At 42.8% G+C, this 19348-nt stretch overlaps 1 protein-coding gene across 1 annotated transcript; it reads left to right on the plus strand.

The window, feature by feature from the left end:
• The first annotated feature begins 713 nt into the window (after nucleotides 1–713).
• Nucleotides 714–10385, plus strand: osr1 (odd-skipped related transcription factor 1). The gene is made up of 3 exons (XM_078213739.1): nucleotides 714–982; nucleotides 8056–8743; nucleotides 9104–10385. Exons 1-3 carry the CDS (start codon nucleotides 871–873, stop codon nucleotides 9237–9239), a joined length of 936 nt encoding a protein of 311 aa, XP_078069865.1. The 5' UTR covers nucleotides 714–870; the 3' UTR covers nucleotides 9240–10385.
• Nucleotides 10386–19348: the final 8963 nt, after the last annotated feature.

Consider the following 19348-nt stretch of genomic DNA (forward strand, 5'->3'; position numbering starts at 1 on the left):
TCTGACCCATTTATGGAGTTTTGCTTGGACTGGAACTGAACGTTTTAGGGTTAATTTTACCGGGAAACATGATGTTATCTTTCGATGTGTGCTTTTCATGTCTTTGGCACAGCTTCCTTCATCTCTTAAGACCCCGTGAATCTGACCACAATCAAAACAAAACCCAATTTTTGTATTCATTCTTCGCTGATCAAATTGCTTTTAACAAACATGCCAATCTATTCTGGTGTCTCAAAGTCCTTCTCCTCACATCACTTCTAGCTTGGTGCGAAAGATAAACTGGTGGTTTTCGCAGATTCTTAAAATAGCCCAGCTATCTAGCATCTGTGCAACCACCAAGGTCGGAATCTACTGTCTAGTTCATTCCATTGGTGGCCTGGGCTATTTTTTTCTCTCTGCAGAAAAAAACGCTGCACATTTGCTTTGAATTAAGTTAACAAAAAAAAGGTATGAACGTCCCGTGGTCCAAAGATTTAGGAAACATGCCGCTCGTGTTTTCCAGGGTTGTCTTTTGGGCTCTGGAGCCTGTAGCGGTTGTTGAGATGCCCCAGCCCGTGCTCTCCCCCGGCCATGCTGTGAACTCTTCTTGAAAGTTTATTGACTTTTGCTGTCAAAGAAGTTGGTGGGGCTGGCTGCGCAGTGCGCCTGCGCCGTGCGGGGATTTCTCGCAGGACTCGGTTGAAATAGGAGGTGGTTCCAGGGGTCTGGAGGAGTCAGTCAGTCTCTGCTCGGCATCTCTCACCCAACAGCAGGCAACGCTGTGCCCGTGCAAGGAGCATCCGACACGGCCCCCCGATCGCTGTCGCCTGCCACCAACCCACCCCAATATTAGCCACCTTCGCCCCGCAGCGCCAACTCCGAGCTCAGAGCATGCCAACTTGGGTATGCGCTTGTGCCACAACCGCCGCCTCCACCTCTTCTGCCACTAGCTCCAGCGAGAAAGCGGCGACACTCGCAGCGGCCGCGGAAATCCCCGGCACAGGTAACAACACCAACCTTTCTAACGCTGGCTTTGCCATAAAGGGCAAAGGGAGGGCGAGGGAAGGGGGGGAGCCGGGGAATTAACTTTGTCGGAGTTTCAGAGGAAAAAAAAACTTTTTGCCTCGTTTCATATTGTTAATTAGACAAAATCTCATCGGGTTTTCTATTTTATATTTCTACATAATAAACGCGCTGGTTACACTTGCGGTTCCGGGTATGGAGATCTCACTTTTGGTGACATTGTACACTTTGTGTTAGGAGTTTGTGTGCAGTGAGTTGAATATTTCCAACTGCAAAGCCGGAGTGACTGTTGTTGGGAGTGTTACTGTACACGGAGCGGTGGCAATGATTATTGGGAAACTGGTTCAACTTGAACTTAGCATAAGCAAACATTTGTGCTGACACTAGAACTCCTCCCAGCCGCCAGTTGTACAGCACACTGCAGTCCTTCAGCAGCAGTGTATTCGGTGTATACAGCGGGGAACGTGTTTTACTTCCAACTTTTCAGCTTAACGGAATCTCTCCACACAACACCGAGTCCAGCTCACCGCCCCTTCCTCTCCCCCGGGTTGGTTTAGTTGGAAGTTTTCTCAGCACCTTTTGATCAGGATGCGATCAGATTTTGACAGTGGGACCCAACACGTGCAGTAATCCACAGGCTGCAGAGAAACATGTGAGCCACCGCCAGTCCACCTGAACCCACACACTCTCTCTCTCCATCCCACAGCCTGTGGTGTCGGGTACTATACTCCAGCCGAATTATTGAAACACCCCCACCGCTTCCCATTCCCCCACCCCATCGCCATTTGAAAGCGGTGACTGTTGTTTCTTTTTTTTTCACTCGTTCAATTGCAAAGGCGAGTGCAGTCCGAACCCACACAACCTCCAACAGCAGGCTAGTTTCACTGCAAACTGAGTCAGGCTATTGTGTTGTTCCCAGCTGTTTCCGGCGCAGGCTACAGTTTACTTCTATTAATTTTAATAGGATGCATTTAATAAGGGGCTCCAGGGCGGTTAATGAGACTGTTATTAACGGGGTTAAACACGCGGAGCACGATTTATTCCCAAACTGCTTTTTGCCTTATGTCCACAAACTCACGGCATTTCGACCTACGATTTCAGACAACCCGTTAACAAAAAAAATATATACTTTTTGTAAAGAGCAGAGAAGCGAAATATAATTGAATTCTCGAAAATTACAAGTGATGTCCACGTTTTTAAAATTTCGTTTTTAATATACGCCGCTTATATAAGGCAGTGTACATAAGTCCAGCCATATTCTATTGATCAAATCTCAAATGGTGTTTTATTATTATACATTTCCAAAGCTAAATGATATTCTAATCCACAGGTGTTAGCACGGATAAGATGACAGATAACCTGCCAAAATAACTGCCATTTTATGAGGCTGATGTGATCTTTCACTCTTTTTATGCTGGCGATTAAAGATTGAATTTTATGAAAGGCCCCAAATATTTAACTTCTTTTTAAAAAAAACTAAATTAAACAGCCGAATGGTGAGTGTCGACTCTCTGTGTTCTCACACGCGGCTGATCCTTAAATCAGAAGCAAATTGCAATCCGTGATAAAGGAAATCTGTCTTTGCCCGAAATTTGGACGGAGAACAGCTAGCTGTTGAAATCTGGCCAACTACTCCCCTTGGTCCTGTCCACAGTGGATTAAAACATTTCCCAAACGCATTCCCCCTCACCCTTACTTAAACTCCCAAGTCATCCATACTTTGGATGTTGAGACTGTTTGTTTGTCTTACTTGGTGTATTAATCAACAGTGCCAGGAGAAAAGGGCTCTGAGCCCCTCGCTTCTCCAAACAGTGTACTGATTGTGATATTGTGATAATCCAATGAATAATGATGCCCTCGAACTATTTAGGACGTTGAGTTAAGAGCGAATATTGATTGATATCTCGCAGCGTGCCCAATATTCCTGCCTTCAACTGACAAGTGCCTTTCTGGTGAGGCTGCCGCTGCAGTGCCGACATTGCCCGTGTCTGACAGAGATCGGCAGTATTGGAAAAGCGGGGCGGGTGGAATAAACAGCGAAGGTGGGGGGAAGAGATTGTCGACAGATGCACCTTTTCAAGTTTATGATCCGATTTTGTGGAGTAAATTGATCTTGGCAGAATGAAGTTTGTTTCAATTGGATGTCAGGATACAAGTGGTCTGTTCTCTATTACTCAGCAACCAACCTTTGCAGTGGCTTTTTTTTTTGAAAAGGAAAGAACGGTGGTACTTTATTGCGATCAAGGAGAGATAACGCGCGCCACTGCCTGTTTTAACATGGAGATAATGATCTCTTTAGGTAAACCCAGGTCAGTCAGTCGGTGAGGTATAATCTGCAGCCCCCGCCAACGAATTTTGCACCAGGGAACTTAGACAAGGCACTGCACCGTTTCCAGTTCGCGGGGGAATGTCTTGTCTGTCTCTCGCAGGCCGAACATTGCAATCTGCCGCTGTAGTTGTTTGTGGGGGGTACAGACAGTTGGGGGGAAAGGTGTGAGACGACTCATCGCTTCGGGAGGGAGCCGAGTCATATTTTAACACGTCTCCCTTTTCTTTACCTCGTCCATATCCACGTTTCATCCCATTGATCACTCGGACAGCCATCTCCCCGGATTCGTTCAGCTTGCGAGTTACAAAACTCTAGCAGTCGGTGCAGAGTCCCTCCTATCACTGTATATGTGTAGCATTCTTGCTATTTTTCTGAAAATTCAAGACAAGGTGGATCCTTGATTGCACGACATGGCCTGAAGAGAAATAAAAGTGAAATCAGATATATATAGGATCACGTTGATTAGATTTGCGACAGTAAATAGAAAATCCAAATGCGTTTTTTTATAAATACTATTATCGGAGCAGGTGCTGAACAAAACCATCCTTCCATCTTTTATCGAAAGGCCTAGTTTATTCGGCCTTATTGCCCGAACTCTCGCCACCATCTAGCTCTCGGCCTGCTATCTTTCTTTCGAAAACTCAATAAAAGCGACTAAAACTAACTCGGCTCTCTGAGTTTTCAGGCCCAGCATTTTTGGAACTTAATCATATGAGTTACATTTATTGTGGTTATTGAACCTTCTCAAGTGTTTTGGACCAAGTAGCAATTGTCGAAGTTTAAGAAAATCCGTTTTGAAATTTGACCCTAGAATGAGAAATAGATCTGCTTTCTAGTGGTTTCAGAGTGCCGTAACTACGCGGATATTTATTTTGTGTGTGTCAGATGCAATTAATATACAAACTCGATTCACCGTCCAGTAAAAAAGCGCGATTCACCTGAGCTCGCTGAAAGCACATTATTTTGGAGTTCTTTTTCCCCCCAAAAAATTGTGTTTTATTTTAAAGCTGTACCTTGGTGTGAAATTTCACTGAACGGTGTATTTACAGGATTGTAATGCATTAGGACCTGGATACCGCTCACTCAATGGGCAAACAATCATTATGATCGTAGTTCCTGTATACAGTATGCAGTATAAGTAATTCCTGGCTCCTTATGATGTGTTTCCCCCAAGAGATTTAACTACTTGCCTCTGGTGGTTTGGTTGCAAGATTAGCGACTGTCTTTCGGGTTGGTCACATTGTTCCTGTCATGAATTCGTGAAGTTGACAAGATGTCTTCGCAGCGGCGCTGATGGAGATCCCACCCTATCTCGGATCTTTGAATTATTTGTGCATTTTAAGACGTCCCTTTTCTAACGGACTGAGCTTCACTTTCCCATTTAATCCCCATCCCTCTGATTCTGCCTCTTTATGGTTTCCTTGATCACTAGTTTTCTCATTTAGGGATTTTTTTAAAAAACCGTTCTATTTACCCTTAGGCATGTAATACATTTAAGTATATAAAGTACACGCACACATACACACACCGTATATCAGTGGGAATTACACTTCCGATTGTATTTGTTGATGCAGGAGATATGAGATGATATTCCTTCTATTGGCCCCCAGAGACCGTACGCAAACGCTATTAAAAGCTAAGCCAATACACAATGTTCCCTGCTGCTTATATCGCCATTGCTACAAATGCCAGTACATTTGAATGAAGATAAATCAAACAGATTTCAGTTGCTTTGTAAAGAGTCGTCAGCATCTGTATTGAAGTGTAAAAAATCAGTTCGAAAATGCCCCAATAAATTAAACGGGACACTTAAAAGGTTAAGACTATTTAAGGGCCAGCGATTTATTTTCATGTCCTTGTACATACCCATTTTCACACACGGCTATACTGTAACAGATACATGGAAGCAGTATATGTTTTTTAAAAAATAATTTGTGTTTATATTCCAAGACACGGCAACAGAAAAGCTCTGCATCATTCCTTTTCCCCCAAGGCTCTGCTTGAAATGTTATGACACTTTTGCAAAGAAATTGAGCGTGGAGATAATGATGTCCTTTGCCCTACTGACAACAGAGGATAGATATTTCTCACAATATTAAACTAAATCACTCTGAAACCGAGAGCCAGGACACAGACTGGTATGGTTTACGTTTGTTTTTTTTAAAACTGACCGTTAGGTATCCACAGCAAAGATGAGCGGGTCAGGTGGATTGGCCATGCTAAATTGACCCTGGTGTCAGGGGGATTAGCAGGGTAAATGAGGGTTAGGGGAATAGGGCCTCGGTGGGATTGTGGTCGGTACAGACTCGATGGGCCGAATAGCCTCCTTCTGTACTGGAGAGATTCTATGATTCTAACAACATTCGATAAAGTTAAATGTTCGTGACATGCTCTAAATATTTGATTTAGTCCATATAAATGATTGATGTGATAGGCCGTCGTTCGCCTCAATCCTGTTAACAATTTCTATGATGTGGAGATGCCGGCGTTGGACTGGGGTAAACACAGTAAGAAGTTTAACAACACCAGGTTAACAATTTCTATGCCAGTTGTGATCATTAGCAGAGCACCTTCCTTAGTTTGCAAATATTGCAATCCAAGTCATGGAATCAAATTAGTTCCTTAATTTTTACCAATTACTATTACTGTAAAGTACCAACGACATCGGATTGGTTGCGAGACTGAAGGCTAGGTTAACATAATAGAACCTAATCAGCAGCTAATATGATTACACTTGCATAACCCGGCACTGGGACTTCTTTCATCGCGCACACGCTGACAAATTACCCGTGACTGGTTGCACTGAGCGTTATCTGCCATGACTGCTGAGAGTTAAAGGAGATTTCTGGTGTGACTTTTCTTACCAACGCTAATGGAAAGTCTCACTAATTAGCAAAGCCAATCTTAGGGGAATGTCAGTGTGTTTCATTCCGGGTCACTGCAGAGGAATTCCACATGATGTCAGTTCGCTTGGTTTGTCAATTGGTTCCAAATGATTTATACCCATTTCTCTCCCGCTTCCCTGGCGTGCTTCTTTTCGGCTGTTTGTTTCGTGAGGTAAAATCAGGAGTGGTCGTTAAGTGGGAGAGCAAACTGACCTTAACGGCTCTTTCAGAAATGTCCCTTTTCTTACATAAAAAAGTGAATACTAACTGTTGCCTCCTGAAAGCAAATCTCCAATAACTGACAGGATCTTTCTAATGATCCGAAGTAAGAGTCAATTACTTCTGCGCCATGACCATAAACCACTAAATCCCTGGTGATCCCAGGACCAGAAGATGCTAATTAGTTGCACCTCACATTTTCTCAAATATAACGGGAACCGGTGATCTTCACCGATTCACTTGCGGCAAGTGTTCGAAATCATCATTTGATAATAAGCAGAGGAATGGCACATTAGCGGCGGAAACACACTGCAGACCAGTTGAGAATTCACACCGGGCATTGGCTGTGAATCGCCTATTCATTCTTTTATTCGCCCCTTCACGAATATGAGGGGCACATGGATATGGAATCAGGAATACAGCTCCGTAGTGGATGCGCCCGTTTTACACAAAATTTCCCGCTGCAAAGCAACGGGATTTCGATAATGTTACGAACTGTTAGTCAAATAGAACTGCAGCGTTAATGTGCCTCTTCCGAGGTTGTTCCTGTGATGTGTAACCGTGGTTAAAGCTTGCCAGAAATAGGCGACCCGATCCCCTCCCATGTGCTTAGAAACAGAAAATAGAAGAAGGAGCAGGCCATTCGGCCATTCCCGCCTGCTGCACCATTCATTATGATCGTAGCTGATCATCCGACTCAATAGTCTGATCTCACCTTTGATTCCTTTCGCCCCAAGAGCTATATCTAACTGCTTCTTGAAAACGTACAATGTTTTGGCCTCAACTGTTTTCTGTGATAACGAATTCCACAGGCTTCTCCATCTACTCCTGTTGTGACGTTGCTGGGACTAGCTGCGGGGACTGGGGCTGAGTGATTAATAATATTATAAAAATGATATTTTTTCTACCTTTGTACGTGACAAGTTAAGTACCCTTTATACCTGCAAAATTATTATGTTCCTTTTACAAGACAGAAGAGTTTTTAAAAATAGCACAATCCACGCTCTATACCTCAGTAACTAGGGGATTTTCACAGTAACTTCATTGCAGTGTTAATGTAAGCCTACTTGTGACACTAATAAATAAACTTTAAACTTAAAACATTGGGAGAGATCGAGTTATTCCCGCCAATTCTAAACAAGAAATGCACCATTCAATCTTATTGCCGAGAAACTTGCCCCAACCTTTCCAACTGTCGTCACGTTTATTAATAGCTCTCGTTAAGCTGGAGGTTGTAAATTGATTAATTTGACCTCATTTTAAGGTAACAGCGAGCGGGGCATTTAGTTGCCTTCTACAATTCCCCCACCAAGGGTTAATAACGTTGTGGGTGGCGGTGAGTTGAACCGCTCTTTTTACTGGTACGGATGCTTATCCCGTGAGATATAGAAACGATAGCTCAGAAAGAAGATACAGGCTTGTGAATTTGGAAAATATGTTTACACTTAATTAATAAGACACCAGTCTGCTTAACTGTTGTATTGCACACGAATGCCACTTTCCCAAGGTATGTGTTTCCAAGTGGAACATCCCTTTGCCATATTTGAGAATCGGTTGAATTTTTGCTAAGAATGAACGTGGCGTCGTCACTCACTGCATACTTTTCGCTTTTATACCAAGGTTTCTGCAAGTTGGCAAGATCTCCTGCAACCCAAGTGAGCGCCATGGGCAGTAAGACTATTCCGGCTCCAGTGCCTATCCATCCATCGCTACAATTAGCCAACTATGCATTCCTCCAAGCTTCCAACGGCATCCCCACGCCTTCCGACCAGTTGCACAACCTCTACGGCTTCAGCACCCTCCACACTGTCCATCTCCATCAGTGGACCCTGGGTTATCCTCCGATGCCTTTGCCCCGATCCTCCTTCTCCAAAGTACCCGCTGTTTCCGCACTGGTGGACACTCGCTTCCAGCTGCCCACAATCCCCATCTTCCCCCACGTTTTCCAGCCCAAACAAGAGTCCAGCGGCATTCCGAACAAGACGAGGCCCAGGTTCGACTTCGCCAATTTGGCCATTGCGGCTACCCAGGAGGACCACCCTAAGCGCGGACAGATAGACGGACAGTGCTCTCCCTCAGCCATCGGTTCCCTGCTCGATGCCACCAAGTTATCGCCGGAGAGGAAACCCACAAGGGGAAGACTGCCGTCCAAAACCAAAAAAGAATTTGTCTGTAAATTCTGCGGGAGGCACTTTACCAAATCGTACAATCTCTTAATACACGAACGGACCCACACCGACGAACGCCCCTACACGTGTGACATTTGTCATAAAGCATTTAGGAGGCAAGATCATCTCCGTGATCACAGGTAAGAGGATACTGTTTTACCTCCCAACCCCCTCTGTACTTACACGCTTTGATCCCTTCCATTTCAACTTCGTTGCGTTAATGTTTGCTCACGACAGGATCCGGCTGCTTACAGTCTCGACTCTAACTGCAGGGAATCTGAATCAAATCCAGGAGAATGACTGTTGGTTCTGATGACTTCCAATGAGTCGAGACTGATATTTAAATCGTGCAAGAAGTTATTCGTGAAAACATTCAGATGAGTGGCTTGCCTAGTGAGTTCATGATATTGATTATAATGGTCCAGAGCAACAGCGACTAAGAAACTCGGTTGCATTTGAAGACAAATAATGCATTCACTCTTTTTTTCTCTTGAATTCAGATATATCCATTCCAAGGAAAAACCCTTCAAATGTCAAGAATGCGGTAAAGGATTTTGCCAGTCCAGAACATTAGCTGTTCACAAAACACTGCACGTGCAGGTAAAAGAGCTGAAAACTTCTAAAATCAAATGCTGAACATGAAGTCGGCAAACAGGACTCAAAAGTGGAGCATTGAGGAAATCCGAGAATGCGGACAGACCTTCACATTTAGAAACAGCACAGACTATATTCATTCCGCTGCTGTTCTTTTCTGTTATTTTATTCCAATACAGTTTTTCTGCGGGATTCTGCTATGGGAGAAGACCTGTGTCGTTTTCTAAGTCTGAGCAACAGCAAAGCAAAAAAAATCCATGGTTTCGGTAGATTGCCCCTTGACTGGAGGGCGATTTGAACTGTTGTCACCGTCCCTGATGTCCTCCGTCGTGAACTTGGGAGTTGGAAGGTGATGCTCTGTCTTCTGTGTTTAATAGGCATCTTCGCAACCTGTGGCAAAATGTTTAATCAGAGGGACAACCTGAAAACTCACCTCCTCACTCACACTGACAGGAAACACCGCTACCGCCCCTCAGTGTGCCAAGGTTCTCCGGAGAAACGGTGACCTGAGGCGCCACAGCCTCACCCACAATCCCAGAAACAACCCTGGTCTCCAAAGGGCTGCAAGCATGCGGATAGAGATTTTTACCTGAGTTTATTAGGTCTGATTTTCCCCCCAAAACTTTAGAGTATGGGGTGGAATAATTACCAAATCACAGCTAGAGGCCAAAGAAATAGAGAAAAAAATGGTGAAAACTTTTGTGATGTTTGAATGAATTAGGAACATCTTTGAGGATTGAGGGCCGGTTTCACCTCTTGTGTCTGGGGACTAGGACGACATGAGTAATGTTACGGTCGGATCGGGAGCTGAGCCCCAACACTTCAGCTTTGTGAGGTGAAATTTTACCATGGCAAATAAAAAAAAATAGCGCATCAATAAACCGCGGCGAGATGGAAAGCTGCACTCCAGGAGTAGCTTGTGAACTGCATCGCCTGAAATACTGCAGTGGCCTGAACTGAGTGCTAAACCCGTGTGGCAGATTGTCCGTTAAGAATCAAAAGCAGAACAAAGGACAAACACACAGTCATGCAATATAAAAACACTCGAAACTACATTCCAATCGGCGGGGTTTTTTAAACAAATAGTTCTCTGTAAATGTTTTGGCACTTTACGCTGTTTTTTAACTATTTCCATGTATCACTGGATTTCTAATCTTTTTAAACGAATAAATTGCCATTTTTAGGCAGTGCGCTGACCATTCCTTTACTGCAATACAAATAAGTTCTTTTACTTGAGACGAGAGCATGTTCCATTTCTGTCTTCATCAGAGGGTCGAGCGATTTAATGAACGCATCAAATACGGCAAATCTATTCAAAAATCTAAACCTACCCTCTTTACAAAGAGACCCAGTACTACATCTGGACCGCTTTCTGACACCTCCCCTCACCCATTTCGGCTATCTTTATATGTACAAAACATGTAAAGATATTTATGGGTACTTTAAAATATCTCTTAGACTTTGCTAAAGGGTAGTTGCCTATGTGCTGGCCTTTTGTATGTGGGTTCGGCTCACTCGCTGAAGGGGGCAAGTGTTATACTTCACATGAACGCGTTTGTGTTCTCCCTGCAACAAATTTCCGGTCACCGATTGAACACTGGCGAGACGAGGTGGGTCGGTCCGAATGGCCATGGAAAGATCAGGGCGAGGCACTAAAGTCGACACTTTGGAGAGCGCTTTTGAAGTCTTTCCTCACATCTATAAATGTATCTCGCACACAGGCTTTGAGCACCGGCTGACTGGTATTGAACTGAGCTTTAGGAACCCGCACTGCACATTTGAGAAAAAAAATTGCCCCTTTGCTGCAATGTTTTATTTTGTACTTCAGCTTAGGTTTTAAAAACAACTCCTGTCCAACTGTTCCTGTCTCCTTTCCATTCACATTAAAACAAAACCATTTCCTTTTTGTTTACTAGAGCAATTCAATGAAAGGAATCCAGGCGCGATGGATTATGTCTGTTGCAAATGTTTTGCAGTTATTTTCAATGGGAACTTATTTGTTTTCTATATAATGGTGACGATCACATTATCATTGCAAGGTTACTTTGCTGTTATAAATAAAAAAGCAATATTTAACCGTGTGGTCACATTGTAACACTCTGGATAAAGTGGAGTTTGTTATTCGTTTGTACCTGCAGTGACCGAGCGGGACCAATCTCCTCCTACAGGCAACCTCCCGGGAACCAGTTATCAGACTCTTAGGATCAGCAAACAAGCTCACTCAGAAACTTCCTGACACATTCACAGAAACCACATGAACAGTAGAGTCAAACCACACTGGGTCCTGCACACAGCAGGGCATTTGCAGGAGCCCGGAATTGTTTTCTTCTGCTCCAACTACTGGACTAACATAACTTTCTTGCATTTATTTACCAGCTTCGAACCAATAGCTGGAATGAAGGTTCCTTGAAGAGTCAAAACTCTTGACTTGTCTGGAATTTTTTTTTGCACAGGTGTGTGTTTCCAGCACCTGCTATTTTTGTTTCCGGTTTCCAGCATCCACAGAACTTTGTAGGTCTTTATTCATACTGCCCGGCCGGAAATCCAGTTCCAAGGCTCTGCAGAGAACACACCCAGCAATGAATCAATATTTATTAAGCACATTTTCCTCACGTTTAGACGGCCCGCGGGTGTAGGTTGAAAACCAAAGGAGGCGCGGGCATTCCTGTTAATTACAGTCGACACCGCGTTGCCGATGTCCTCTTACGTGACCTTTTGCAATCAAAGTGATGAGATTATATACTTTAGGGAACCTCGTGTCAGATCACCCCAGAATCCAGTCGGCGCTGCCTCCGGATTTATGGTCGAATGTTACCACTGGTATCAGAGCATGACCCACTTTTCAGTGACATTAAAGTTGTAGCATAGACACACGCTTAGTTGGAGAGTCAAGGCTCTTGGGTGCAGGATTACAGATGATTGAAAAGGTTAGTTAATTCATAAAGTGGAAATGTACAATTAGAGCGTAAATGCTAAAAGTACATGGGTAAAGTAGTCTAGCATTTTGGCACAGTTTTTTTTCCATTTCGGGGGTGTAGGCTTTGTTGGCTAGGCCAGAATTCATTGCCCATCTCTAAGTGCTCTTGAGAAGGTGGTGGTGAGCTGCCTTCTTGAACCACTACATACAGTCCATGGTGTAGGTATATCCACAGTGCAGGGAGGGAGCTCCAGGTTTTTGAGCAATATATTTCTAAGTCAGGATGGTGTGTGGCTTGGAGGGGAATTTCCAAGTGGTGGTATTCCCATTTGTCTGCTGCCCTTGTCCTTCTAGATGGTAATGGCAGTGGCTTTGCCAGAACTGAAATGTTAACTTTCCCTGCCTGTCTCTTTTAACTTGCTGATTGATTTGCCACGTATATCCAACATTTTCTTTTTTCAGTTTGGGTTTTAAAAGTTTTAGATTATATAAGACAATAGCAAAACTACCTTTATTTAAAATAATGAAGCTGTGCATTCTTTGGACTTATCAAGGTGAAATACGTCAGCTGTAGGCAATGACATTTTTATTCCCAAACTGGACACTGGATGCTGACACTGAACATTCTTTGGTTGCTATAGTTGAGGCCAGATGCAGCCCAGTGTGTATTCTCTCCTCTAAGCAATGAAGTGAAATCCTAGAATGAGAAGAACATCTCCTGCTACACCCAGTGCAATTTGTCTTTTTATTCCATTAGCAGTAATCTAACCACTATGTGAGATTATTAATTTATCTGGAAGATTCCCTCTGATTATTATGTGTATCAACATCATGTAGTGTCTAGAGTATCGTCCCTAAATACTGCACAATTTTTTTTTATGGACTTTGGTCCACCAGAATTAGTTTGCAACCAAATAAATTGGATTCAAGAGGGAATTTACAGCTAGGAAAAAGAAAGCTTTCCTCATTTCATTGCAGATGTGGATTTGAGCGCATAGATCCTTGAGCTGAAAGGGCAGCATTCTAACACATTGCACCACTCAACCCCATTTCAACCAACTGTCTGATTTTAAGCTCATTTAATGATAGCTGATATCAGCAATTTATTTAATGAAGGCTAGATTCTGATTGTGTGTCTTGGAGTAAATCAAGAGTTTCACAGATTAATGGGATGCTACCCCTATTTTACCATCATCTCATGAGATGCTGTTACAAGAGTATCAGTACATTCACACATTTACAATTTAAGTTTAAGATTGGTATCATTGTATGGTGGTATGATTACTGTGTGCATGATGATATTTGTTCTGTACTGTGTGATATGTTTGTGTATTATTTTCTGTTTACTATTTGCTATTATGTGCTGTGCCTTCTTTAAGTTGATCTCTATATTGTTTCCTATTCATGACTTATGTGGATTACAGTTCACTCAGGGAGTCCAAGTTGCTGTGGCTGCAGGCACTTTTACCTGAATGTTGTAGCTTGGAGTTATGGATAATGATGGTAGAGGCTCCAAGCTTTTACCGTCTCCCATTGGCGTGTTGGAAGGATTTGCAGGTTGACACTCAACCTTTTTGGCTGCATTATGAACGCATCTTCTTTGCCCATCAAGTCCTGAGGTAGTACAAAACTTCATCCATTTACTATTCAGTATGTGTCATATACAGCTTACCATATACTAACTTATCTTACTGTGGGTGCTTTACATCATTCAGCGTATGCAGACTTGCCTTACTATAGTACTCAGCATTCTGTGTTGGATGGTGGCGGTTCAATCCTCACAATGAGGTTGACCATTTAACCTAGTCTGACGCTGAGCATGTGCCACATTGTTAGAAACATAATGGGCAAGATTTTCCGGCCATGCTCGCCCCAAAACCGGAAAATCCCACCCGAGGTCAATGGACCTTTGCATGGTCCTGTCCCGCCCACTACAATTCCTATGGCGGGTGAGACAGGAATATTTCAGATGCATTATCTTGTTCAATATCCTTTAACCAACTGCCCCATAACAGGTTAACTGATCATTCATCTCATTTGCTGATTGTGGAGCCTTGCAATGTGTAAATTAGTTGGATATTTCTCTATTTAACAGCCGTAATTACACATCAAAAGAAGCTTCTCCACAATCTGAGAACATGAAAGTTAGCATACAGTGTGTTCTTTTCTGCTATAGGTTTTTTGCTGTGCTGTGTACTGTTTGCTGTATACATGTTCCTGTATGTCATTAGCAGTGTGTTGTGCAGTGTAAACTACACATTTTGTTGTCTATTGTATATTATGTTCTGTGTGGTGTTTGCATTGAACAGCATATGGTTGTCTACCTACTATATATTCCATGCTGCATGAAATAGTAAGGACCAAAATGAATTAATGTCTGAAACAAGGTAGTATCCATGCAGCTATGATATGCCAGAATTAAGAAGTCTTTGTGGCCTCATCATCATAAAATTGAACCCCATTTGCAAGATTTCCTTTTAACCTTCTCTGTAAAAAGAATTCCAGTTTCTTTGGTTTTGCTTCATTTTTCCTGATATCACCTTAGAAAGGCTCATGCACCTTCTGCTTATTCTTGGCACCTTTCCTAAAGAAGAAAATCATTCAGAGCTGGCCACAGTAGGGAGGTTTTACACCTGTACACTCCTGATGCATACTCAGCATGCAGACAGGAAATTGCACCACCTAGCCCAGGACTTTTCATTCATTAATTTTAATAGACAGCAAATCTTTGACCAGAAATATAAAACCTTCCAATGTATTCTGCTCAAATGCAATAAAACCATGCAAATAAGACAGACAGATACAGACCATCTGGTTCATCTCATTCAGATATATTGCAACAAAGCAATATGACCCCCTCTGTGCCTCACCCATGAGCAACCAACTATTCTCTTTGGAGAGGAATAAAAACACAGAATAAAAGATCTGGGAAAAGAAAAGGTTCCTGATATTTAACATAACCTGTCAACTAAAAAATGCTGAGGCATAAAATCTCATTAATCTAATAGCAGCCTTATGTAGAGTCTTGATTTAGTATCATTTATTTGCTTTTGTGCTTATGTACATATTTATATAACCTGGGATCTCATATTTTAATTCCATTATTAACTTGTTTTCCCCATTCACTTTAAAATGTTTGGCTATCTGAATGACTAGGTCTTTCTATTTCTATATTATTTTTAAAGTCTTATCATTTAACATATATTTTCAGCACTTACTCTTCATCCCAAAGTGTATCACTTCACATTTTCCTTATTTAATTTTGCTGAACAGCGATCTGCCCAACCTATTAACCTGCTTAGCGGTATGTCTTCCTTACAGTTATCCACACTTTCTATTCGCATGGTCATTTGCAAATTTAGATTTTGTGTTCCTTCCACCTGTGTTTACATTATTTATATATTTATCATGCAAACCAACGTCACTTAATGCTGACTCTTAGGGCATCACTATTGTCATCCTTCAATTCAGTGACACCCATTAGCCACTGCTCTCTGTTTGCTGCTCTTTGGCTAACCTCTTAAAGATTTTTAAAATTTTAATTCTGTGGACCTTATTTTTATAATGAGCTTCTGATGTGGTATCTTATCAAACACTTCTTGAAAATGCATAAATTTAGAATGTAAAATAAATTTATTATTGCATTCTGTTATTCCCTCCCATTAACAAAAGTCATTTGTTATTAACTTTGTTGGACTTGCTTTTTCAAATTCACATCAGTGAATAATGGTTCAGTTCTGCATTGTGCCCATATACATTCATTCACTAGAAATGTTAAGATGGCTGTAGTTACCTGGCATAGCCTTTTCTCTCTTCTGGAACAGAGGGGTTACACTGACATCCCTCCAATCATTTGGCTGTTTCAAAAAATCATAACGAGAGCCTCAGCTATTTCTTTTCACAATTCCCTCAGTATTCTAGGATACATGCCATCAGAGCCCAGTGCCTGTTCCACGTTGAGCTCTATCAATATTTTCAGTAGTAATTCTATATTTTCAGTTATCCTTTTTATGTGTTTCACCATCTCCTCTTGTACCCTTTCATTCTGCCCTATTCAAATCTTATCACAAAGCTGATGTGACATACAGATTTACTATCCCTGACATTGTTGCATCCTTTATAAGAAGCTTTATGCAACTGGTCAAGCAGATACTTAATTAATCATTTACTTTCTACATGTACATAATTTTACCTCTTGTTTTAATCTTTTTATTGATCCAGGGAATGTCAAGTTAACTGAATCACCTTCACTTCTTGTATGAATATTCTTTTATAATAGTTTCCTGTTTGAAAGTTTCCAGTTGTTTGCCTTTTCCATCCATTATTCTTTTCAATTTATCTGGGCTACTTCCCATTTTATCTTGTTGAACTTTGCTTTGATCACCAATGAAGTTCTTTTATCTTTGACTGTTTCTTCTGCTCAATATTCTTATTGAACCTCTTTATGTTCTTAGGACCACTGACTTGACATTCCTCAACCTTTAAATTACCTACTTCATATTCTAGAATGAATTTCGACATATCTTCCTTCTTTGTTGGACGAAACATATTACGGACCTAGAAAGTAATTCTGCTTGTATAACTGTATATTGCTCCTTGTGTGCACTGTTGGATTTACTGTTAACTGTTCCTTTACTAATTTCTATGTTATTGAATGCTGAACCTGGTTTGTCATATGCTGCAAACTATTTACTGTGCCCTGAATGCTATTTTCTGTGTGCTATTCTCTGTTTAATCAATCCAAAAAGAAATTGAGAAAGTCATTTTAAAGGTAAACCATATCATTTGGAAATAATACCATCAGACAACTTTGTTAGGTGTTCTAAAGTATCAAAAACAATCAGCCATTGAGTGTTCCTATTCTTGCATCCCTCATAAAGTGGTTATTGATGCACCCTAAAATGTTATTTATATATAAATCACAAACTGATCGCCTGTGGCATTGCACATGAGGAATCAAGATATAAGCCGGAATGTTCCTAAAAACTGGCAGTGTCAGGTTCTGACTGATAACTGATGGGTTTCTGCCCAGAAACACAGCCAGGTTTCATTCCCAATCTCCTGACACTTGGCCAAAAAAAAAGCAGGGGGGCATGCTTTGTGCCATCATTCTTGAGGGGCAGAGCCTAAAAATACCAGCCAGGCCAGCTCCACAGAGATCGGGGCACCATTTTTAAAAGGCTCCTGAATCTCAATGTGAAGCGACATGACACTTCCCACTGCATGTCAACAGATATTGGGACACCATCCACCTGCCCCTCCATTGTCACTGGCAACCCTCACCCCCAACCCCCATTCATTCATTGTCACCAGCAATCTCCCACTCATTGTTGCCCCAGTCCCTGGCTCCACCCCCAGTGCCTTGATTTCAAAGTCAAGTTAAAGGCCCTCCGCTCCCCACCCCCTCCCCTGACAGACAAACGAAAACACCCCCAACCTTCAAACACAGAGGGCCAAGCTCTCTCCCCACCACTCAGACATCAGGGCATCAGTGCCCATCCCCCCAACCGCAATGCAGGCACAACCCCCCCACCCATCCCCACCATGACTGTCCCCCCCACATAACAGGAATGCCCCAATGGGGTTCCCTAGAGGCCCTACCCTTGTTTTGTTACCTAAAGGGTTGATGGTAAATATGCAATAGCGAATATTCAAAGAGCACATAGATGAACTGCAATAATTGTTTACTCCTGTCTGGGCAAAAGTAAAATGGGAAAAGGTGACTAGACCAGTGCTTACAAGAGAAATTAGTATTGGTATTAGATCCAAGGAAGAGGCCAGAAAACTGGCCAGAAAAGAAACAGCAGACTGATGAGTGGGAGTAGTTTATAATTCAGCAAAGGAGGACCTAGGGATTGGTTAAGAAGGGGAAAATAGAGTATGAGAGAAAGCTAGCAGGGAACATAAAAACTGACTGTAAAAGTTTCTATCCATTGAGTAGAGAAAAAGATTGGTGAAGACAAGTGTAGGTCCCTTACAGTCGGAAACAGGGGAATTTAAATGGGGAATAAGAAGTGGCTGACCAATTAGATACATACTTTGGTTCTGTCTTCACAAAGGAGGACACAGATATTGGGACACCATCCACCTGCCCCTCCATTGTCACTGGCAACCCTCACCCCCAACCCCCATTCATTCATTGTCACCAGCAATCTCCCACTCATTGTTGCCCCAGTCCCTGGCTCCACCCCCAGTGCCTTGATTTCAAAGTCAAGTTAAAGGCCCTCCGCTCCCCACCCCCTCCCCTGACCAGAAATGTTGGGGAACATTGAGTGAGTGGGAGGAACCGAAGGAAATCAGTAGAGAAATTATGTTGGGGAAATTGATGGGATTAAAGACTGATAAACCCCCAGGACCTGATAATCTGTATGCTAGAGTATTTAACAAATAGGCCCTGGATGGACCTAGAAATAATGGATGCATGGTGGTCATCTTCCAAGATTCTATAGAGTCTGGAACAGTTCCTTCAGATTGGAGGGTAGCTAATGTAAGCCACTATTTAGAAACGGTGGTAGAGAGAAAACAGAGAATTATAGGCCAGTCAGCCTGCCATCAGTAAGGGGAAAATTCTAGAGTCCATTATTAAACATTTCATAACAGAGCACTTGGAAAGCAGTGGGAACATTGGGCAGAGTCAGCATGGATTTAAGAAAGGAAAATCATGCTTGACAAATTTACTGGAATTCTTCAAGGATATAGCTAATAGGCCAGGATTCTCCTAAAAAAAATTCTAAGTCCCCAATTCACGTGAAAATGGGAGTAACTCCCTTTGTTTTTTTTAAGCGGGACTTTCAGATTGAATCTCTTACACTCTGTGCACCACAGAGTGCCCTAGTGGGATTCCCTCTGAAAATCAGTAGGCGGGCCCTATTCTCACCTGAGAGGCTGGCAGCATAGCGCTGAGCAGACCACTGTAATTGCGCCGATCTGTCAGAGTGGAGATCGGCGCATGTACAGTGCTAGCCTCCACATGCACTGCTAGCCTCCACATCACTGGCCAGCCCTGCAACCCCCCCACCCCTCCGCTCCCCCCCCCCTGCCCCCCCCCCCCCCATCACTGCCCCTCTGGCTCCCTGATTGCTGGCCTCCCAGACCTCCCTGGTCAACTCCTCTGTCCCCACTCCATGACCAGCCCCAATCTCCACGATCCCCCACCGGGCCAGCCTCGATCTCCTGATTCCAACCCTCACAAGAGCCCACTCAATAGGCCCAACCCCTCTGGGCCACGCCCCTT

The sequence above is a fragment of the Mustelus asterias genome, chromosome 5 (genome assembly GCF_964213995.1).
Source record: "Mustelus asterias chromosome 5, sMusAst1.hap1.1, whole genome shotgun sequence".
NCBI lineage: Eukaryota > Metazoa > Chordata > Chondrichthyes > Carcharhiniformes > Triakidae > Mustelus > Mustelus asterias.

What these genes read in the sequence shown, in the direction of transcription:
- osr1 (XM_078213739.1), top strand. Translation starts at nt 871, where the DNA reads ATGCCAACTTGGGTATGCGCTTGTGCCACAACCGCCGCCTCCACCTCT. An exon ending in CGCGGAAATCCCCGGCACAG is followed by an intron (nt 983 to 8,055) that starts GTAACAACACCA and finishes TTTTATACCAAG; the next exon opens with GTTTCTGCAAGTTGGCAAGA. An exon ending in GATCATCTCCGTGATCACAG is followed by an intron (nt 8,744 to 9,103) that starts GTAAGAGGATAC and finishes TCTTGAATTCAG; the next exon opens with ATATATCCATTCCAAGGAAA.